This window comes from Chenopodium album, chromosome 23 (genome assembly GCF_948465745.1).
Source record: "Chenopodium album chromosome 23, dcCheAlbu1.1, whole genome shotgun sequence".
NCBI lineage: Eukaryota > Viridiplantae > Streptophyta > Magnoliopsida > Caryophyllales > Amaranthaceae > Chenopodium > Chenopodium album.
The window spans coordinates 37,869,013-37,876,926 of record NC_137856.1 but is presented as its reverse complement, the minus strand read 5'-3'; the positions used below and the strand labels follow the sequence as shown (position 1 = coordinate 37,876,926).

At 34.2% G+C, this 7,914-nt stretch overlaps 1 protein-coding gene and 1 pseudogene across 1 annotated transcript; both read left to right on the top strand.

Annotated features, from left to right (window-relative positions):
• The first annotated feature begins 383 nt into the window (after positions 1-383).
• Positions 384-2,198, top strand: LOC145609499 (pentatricopeptide repeat-containing protein At2g29760, chloroplastic pseudogene; annotated as a pseudogene).
• A 2,293-nt stretch (positions 2,199-4,491) lies between these two features.
• LOC145607791 (sorbitol dehydrogenase-like) lies at positions 4,492-7,571 on the top strand. Its single transcript, XM_081663384.1, has 6 exons — positions 4,492-4,717; positions 4,809-4,876; positions 5,233-5,469; positions 6,039-6,329; positions 6,897-7,084; positions 7,181-7,571. Exons 1-6 carry the CDS (start codon positions 4,612-4,614, stop codon positions 7,371-7,373), a joined length of 1,083 nt encoding a protein of 360 aa, XP_081519510.1. The 5' UTR covers positions 4,492-4,611; the 3' UTR covers positions 7,374-7,571.
• Positions 7,572-7,914: the final 343 nt, after the last annotated feature.

The window sequence follows — 7,914 nt, the reverse complement described above, 5'->3', positions numbered from 1 at the left end:
TCTAAACCTTCTTAAAAAAAAATATACTTGTTATCTTATTTTTATTTTTACTTCAAAATTTTATTTAATTTGATTTCAGATATTGAATATTCACCACTAATTAATCATTCATCCCGTAAAAAAAAAAAAAAAAGACTAATTAATCATTCATAACAAATATTTAATTCTAAATTATTTTGGGACATTCATTAAACCTATAATTTGATTGATATTTTCATTATCTCAATTTAATTAAACCACAATTTTACAATTGTATGTCAATGAATTAGTATCTTTTTGGCGGGAACTGAATGCTTCTTAAGATCAAAAACTTACTCAAAAATCTTAAATTTTGCTAAAATTCCAAAACTTAGGTTTCATACTTCAACCATCATCCCCTCTTCATGATACTTCAATCCAGATTTTCCATGCAATTCATTAGACCCTTTTCACGCCAATTAAGCAGCTTCACTTCGATAACCAAATCACAAGAATTACCCAGAAATTCAACCTCAATCGACGCCATTAAAGAGCTTCATGGTCATTTAATCAGAACCCAGAAACACGAAGACCCAGATTCAATTTCTCTGGTTTTGCGCTCATATTCTCTCTCCTTAACCACATTACACAAAGCCCAGATTGTATTTGATCAAATTCAACGACCCCCATTGTTAATATGGAATCAATTGATAAAGGGATTATCCAAAAGTGATGATCCAATTAAAGCAATCTATATCTATAATGATATGAGAAACTATGGGTTAACTGGGAATAATTTGACTTTAATATTTGTTCTTAAGGCATGTGGTCGTGTTTCAGATGTTTTGCAGGGTAAAAAGATTCATGTTCATGGATTAAAACTTGGGTTTGAATCATATTTGTTTGTGTCAAATGCTTTGATACATATGTATGGATCATGTGGGGAAATGGGTTTTGCACAGAAGGTGTTTGATGAAATGACTGAGAGAGATTTGGTCACTTGGAACTCTTTGATTTGTGGGTATAGTCAATGCAATAAGTATGCAGAAGTTCTGGGTGTTTTCGATTCGATGCAGGTGGCGAATGTGAGAGCTGATGCTGTGACAATGGTGAAAGTTATCATGGCCTGTAATGTGTTGTGTGAATGGGATATTGCTGATTTAATGATGGATTACATTGAGAGAAGTGGTGTTGATATAGATGTTTATTTGGGGAATACTTTGATTGATATGTATGGAAAGCGTCGGATGATGGACTCGGCCCAGGGAGTGTTTGATCAGATGAATGAAAGAAATGGTGTCTCTTGGAATTCTTTGATGATAGGTTATGCGAAAATTGGAAATTTGGTAATGGCCAGGAAGCTCTTCCATGAAATGCCAAAGAGGGATGTGATTTCTTGGACATCAATGATTACAGGGTACTCACAAGCAGGCAAATTTTCTGATGCTGTGAAACTTTTTCAGGAAATGATGTTGAATAAGATTAAACCCGACGAAATTACAATATCGAGTGTGCTTTCTGCTTGTGCTCATCTAGGAATGCATGACATGGGCAACGGAATTCATGAATTCATCATTGAGCATAACATCAGAGTAGATATTTATGTTGGTAACTCTTTAATTGATTTGTACTGTAAATGTGGAGATGTTACGAAGGCATTACAAGTTTTTCATGGTATGAGTGAGAAGGATCCTGTATCATGGACTGCAGTTATAGCAGGGCTTGCAGTGAATGGCTATGCCGATTCTGCTATTCAACTATTTGAGGAGATGTTAAGCAAAAATGTTAGGCCAACTAATGGAACCTTTGTCGGCATATTGCTAGCTTGTTCGCATGCTGGATTGGTAGACAAGGGGATGAAATATTTCGAAAGTATGTATAGAATCTATGGAATTATCCCACAAATTAAACATTATGGCTGTGTGGTTGATCTCTTGAGTCGTTCTGGTGAATTAGAGAGAGCATATAACTTCATACTCGAAATGACAACACCTCCTGATGTAGTATTATGGAGAATCTTGTTGAGTGCCTGCAAGCTACATAAAAATGTTGCCTTAGCTGAGATTGTTTCAAGTAAGCTTCTTGAATCAGATGCTGGTAATAGTGGAAACTATGTACTTTTATCGGATGCTTATGCAGGCGCAGAAAGATGGGATGCTGCTATGAATTACAGAGATTTGATGGAGGAAAACCGCGTGCAAAAGCCATCAGCCTGGAGTTCTGTTGAAGTAACTAGGTAAATTCATGTTGGTTATGCCCCTTTGTCCAGGAGAAGTTTTGATGTTATAGCCTTCAGTTTGGGCATACCATTGGCTTCTGCAGCACATTCAAAATAGTATTGGGTTAAAGGCTTGAAGCCATCAGCCTGAAGCTGTATAAAATAAGTTTGAGTTTTTGGTGCTTAGGCTGCTGTGTGCCTGTGTCCTTCCCAGGAGAAATTTAGCTGTGTTAGCCTTCAGCTTGGGCTTAGCGCTGAGTTCTGTAGCGCGTTAATCTGTTTTAATGATCATTACAAATATTGTGCAGAAGCCATCATCTGAATTTCCAAAGACGTAGGTAAGTGAGTTCGTGGTGCTTAGCCATCTGAGCCCAAAGCCAATGCCATGAGCCCAAAGCCGATGTCATTGGCTTTTGTAGCACATGTGTTGTAGGCTTTGGGCTCATGTATGCTGGTCGCTTCCTGGGCCAAACATGCCGTGCATCACCCGGGAAGCCAGGAGTAGTCACATGAGTACATGACTCACGTCAATACTCCAGCCCAGTGATAAGTATGAGTCAGCATAATAGCATATGGTCACCAGGCTTGTCATGCACTGGTGGAAGCGTCATTCTAGGTACTCTCAAGTGCATGTAATAATTAGTGTCGGTGCTACTTTCCGAGTTTATGAGCTGATGCTCAATATGTTTAGAGAATTAGAGGTGTTACACTTGGGGAGAAGGGAGGTTGTTTCCATTTAATCTTGGTGGGCCAGAAAACAAGACTAGTCTTGCCTTCTTGGAGGTGACTGTATAAGGATAAGGTCCCTGAAATTTTGAAAGTTAGTTACAAAAATCTTGAACTAAATAAAACAACAAAGACACAATGTGGAAATTGTAGCTTGGCAAATTGCTTTCATGCATTGGATGATTTTTGCATTCAAACAAAATCGACAAAGTCAGCAGGAATTAGAGCCTCAGGATAAACAACAATTTTGGAAATCGATATTATCAAAGTAAAATTTATGTTTCGTAAAAAATGGAACATTATATTTATGACCTAGGTACTATACCAACAGAAAACACGGTTATTCAGTAAATTCCAGTCACCCCGTAACCGATCTGATTACCCAATGTGAATTGCCAAATCAAATTTACACGATCCAACACCCAATTGACCTAGGTACTTACTGGTTTAATAATGAAGTAAGATGTTAGTTGGGTTAGAAGAACATTGTAATAAAATATACGAGTAGTAGGATTAAATGATTAATAGTATATCAACTAGTCTGGTGTGTGCGAACGAATTGAATAAATTGTTCTGTTTTAACGGTAGTTATTATCCTTTAAGATCTTGCTAATCTGCGTTTAAGGGCGTTAGATAGTACTCCGTATTAACTATTAAGTTAGGATTGCATGACAAATCAAGTATCAATCGGTGTATTAATGTTAATTTTACTTTGGCATTTCCATTTTTAGCTCTATTATCCATTTGTTTTTCGGAAAATATCATGGATAGTCTAGTTATACTTTAAATGGGTGTTTATAATTTCATTCATTTTTCTAAAAATATGATGTTGTAAATAATTTAAATGGAAAAATAAATCATAAAACATCACATGATGTAAGCAATGACCTATATTAGTTATAGTTGATAGATTTGAGAAAATCAGGGATATGAGTTCCTTCATTTTTTTTTTATAAATGCAACATTTGATTTTTAACATATTTATTTACATAATGCTCTTTGACCATAGTTTGTGACTTTTAAGTAAGGAAAAATATAGTTATGTGGTGTTATGTTGGAATCGTCTTGATTTACTTTCAAAATATCGAATTTTTATTATGTGATTTTAAAGTTGTGCATTGGCAATGTAAAAGTCTAAATATTGCACTTATTAAAAAAATAAAAAATAGATAAAGTTTTATAAAATATGCAGTTTGGTATACAATGTGAACACTTCAAGTTTTTTTTTTTTCTTTTTTTTAAAAAAAATTGAAAAAAATTTGTTTGCACTATTTTGTTGTCGGTTATCAAAACCATGATTTATTCTAATATATTTGACTAATTTTAATACGTGTATTCTTTTTATGAAATATAGACTTTCATAAACAAAAAAATAAAATAAAATAAAAATTAGAGTGATACCGAACAAGTCATAAGTTAAGTGTAACCCTTAAAAAAACATAGAGTAATAGATACAAATATGAACCACTCAAACTGATATACTTAATCTTGACCCAAATTGAACTTGATTTCAACAATCCAATTACTTTCTCTACATAATTGACTTAGTTAGAACAGAAAAATATAAAAATATTGGAAATTGTAGTTGAAGTTGTGCAACCTCAGCTCAAAGTTGTCAACTTTAAATAGCCCTTCAATCAGTTAAAGAAAACTCACCAAGAAACACAACCTAGTTAGAGAGAGAAAGATAAAAAGATAGAGAGAGAAAAATGGGTAAGGGAGGAAATTCTGAAAAAGATGGAGAGCAGAACATGGCTGCTTGGTTAACTGGAATTAACACTCTCAAAATCCAACCATTTGAGCTTCCTCCTCTTGGTATTTACTTCTACTTCTACCTTTCTTTGTTTCTTGTTTTTTTCCTGTTAAAAATCTAATCTTTTGCATATTTTCTTGTGAATTTCTTAAGGACCATATGATGTAAGAATCAAGATGAAAGCTGTTGGTATTTGTGGAAGTGATGTTCACTATCTCAAGGTATAAAAATCCCATCTTTATTTTTCAGCTTTTTTTTCCCCTGCTATTTTTATTGTGAAATCATAAAAAAGAATTGATTTTTCTTCTTGATTTAGCTTAAATTATGCTTGATTGTTGTTGATGGACATGCATGCTAATGATCAAGCTAAGCCATCTGATATTCAGATTTTAGAAGATTTAGTGAATAAAAAGAATTGATTTTGCTTCTTAACTTAGCTTATAGTATGCTTGATTAAATTTCATGAGCATGCATGCTAATAATAATCATATTGATCAAACATCAAATACTAGGAAAAATTGGGTGGATAATAAGCTTTTTCAGAAATGTTTATGTTTATGTTTGTGTGATTTTATAGACCTTAAGATGTGCTGATTTCATAGTGAAAGAACCTATGGTAATTGGACATGAATGTGCTGGGATAATTGAAGAAGTTGGAAGTGATGTTAAAACATTGGTGCCGGGCGATCGAGTGGCTTTGGAGCCTGGGATCAGTTGTTGGCGTTGTAATGTCTGTAAAGACGGGCGCTACAATCTGTGCCCTGAGATGAAGTTCTTTGCAACTCCTCCTGTTCATGGCTCTCTTGCAAATCAGGTAACTGTCTTTTTGAAACCTTCTAGTGCGTTTATCTGGAATTGATAGTTACATTTAGTAATGGTTTATGACTGGAATTCATTATATGTCTGTACTTGAATTTAACGATGTGAAGATGATGGAAATAAGGTAACTTGATATAAAAGGTTGATTTGTGATATGATGTCATACTCTTAATTATAAAAGGTTGATACAATGTGACAACTAATTTCGAATGGATGGAATAGATTCTATATATTTGTACTCTTATCACAAAGAATGTTTTGGAATATTATTGCTGGTAATCCTACTTAGGCTCATTACTAGAATTTGATCAATAAATGATGTTGTTTTCCTTATTTACTCATGTATATTTATAAAGAGGTAAAAATGAGCGATGTAATTGGAGACTTACTCATTGTGATATAGGGTGTTGTCTTTATTCTTTCCCACCTAACACAATCATCCTAAAACTTGGTGTTAGTTGATGAACTTATATAAGTATTCTTGATCCTTTTGGAGTTAGTCTTTCATGCAATAAATTAAAATTTGAAGTTAATATGAAAACGTGTTTCTATGACTTGTTGCAGGTGGTACATCCTGCTGATTTATGCTTCAAACTCCCAGATAATGTTAGTTTGGAAGAAGGAGCTATGTGTGAGCCGTTAAGTGTTGGTATCCATGCTTGTCGTCGTGCCAATGTTGGTCCTGAGACCACGGCATTGATCATGGGAGCTGGACCTATCGGGCTTGTGACATTGTTGGCAGCTCGCGCTTTTGGAGCCCCAAGAGTAGTCATAGTGGATGTAGATGAATACCGTCTATCAGTTGCAAAGAAACTTGGTGCAGATGAAACTGTCAAGGTTTCATTCGATATACAGGTTTGCGTCTTCTTTATAAACAAATTTTGAGCATTGGAGATCCTTAAACTTATAGGCTTCTTTCACACAAACTACTAAGTACATACATGATAGTGATGTCTTAACCCTCCATAATAACACTTTTAAGTCTATTTAAGCAGAGGAGTCAATTAACCTTGAATAATTGTTAAAAAAAAAAATCAAATTACAATTATTTAAAAGATAATTATTAAATATGAAAAAGACATACAAATTCAAAATATATTTCAATTTAAACTACACATAAATTATGTGTCAAATATTACACGCGTAATATATGTGCAATGTATATATGAATTACTTTTATAAATTTTAAGCAATTTCAAAAGTGTTTATAATTTTTTTTTTTTTTTAATGATCTGGAATGATTAAATCATTACATGTAGTTAGGACTTAGGAGCTAGTTTAAATTAATTTGAACCCATGTGTAAAAATACTTTATAACCAAAGGTGACAACTTATTGTAGATATCCTAAAAGAGTACTATGTGATTATATATTTCAAATGGAAATTTATTTATTTTTGATACTTTATTCTTTCCTTCCACAGGACATACCAGAAGAAGTTGAGCAGATTCGCAAAGCTATGGGGAGAAGCGTAGATGTGACTTTGGATTGTGCAGGGTTCAACAAGACCTTGTCAACTGCTCTTCGTGCAACGGGTGAAGGTGGTAAAGTGTGCCTGATTGGGATGGGCCATGGCGAGATGAATGTTCCTCTCACCGCTGCAGCTGTGAGGTATTATTTTCCTAATAGGGGAAAAATGCAAAGCAAATAGATATTCACCTAACTATATGTTTAGACTCTAATAACGTGTTCCATTCTTAATTACAGGGAAGTAGATGTTGTGGGTGTATTCCGTTACAAAAATACTTGGCCTCTATGCATCGACTTTCTTACTAGTGGTAAAATCGATGTGAAGCCTCTCATTACTCACAGGTTCGGGTTCTCACAGAAGGAGGTAGAAGAAGCTTTTGAGACCAGTGCTCGTGGTGGTGATGCGATTAAGGTTATGTTTAATTTGTAAGGAAGTATGTGATGAGTATTGGTTACCAAAAGTTTGCGAAGCTATGTTAACACAGCAAAGTTCAAAGATACTCGGACAATAAAAGCGTGCAAGATTACTAATTGCTGCTTTATAGCTTTTCCTATGCGAGTGTACTTCATGGACCATAAAATTGGGTTTTAAATAAAATAATAAATTTTTATGCATTGTGTTTGTTAACACTGGTTCAACTTCCTCATATGTCTGCATTTTTTTTTCCTTTTGAGCAGCACATCCAACACTCGTAGCTTTGCTTGCTACTTTTTTTACCACCACAACTCTAAGTAAGAAGTGAAGGAGAGGGTAAGGGGTAAAATAAGGGACGAGTTTAAGTAGAATGCACATGTATAAGAAAGATGTTAGACTGATACATGGGAGTAGTTAGCCCCAAAAGAACAAAAGTTGGTAAAAACTACTACCTCCGTTACATATTAGTTTCAACTTTGGATATTATTTGTGAGAGATAAAATATTCCAAAGTTGCAACTAATATGTAACGAAGGTAGTAAAAAGCATAAAGCAAA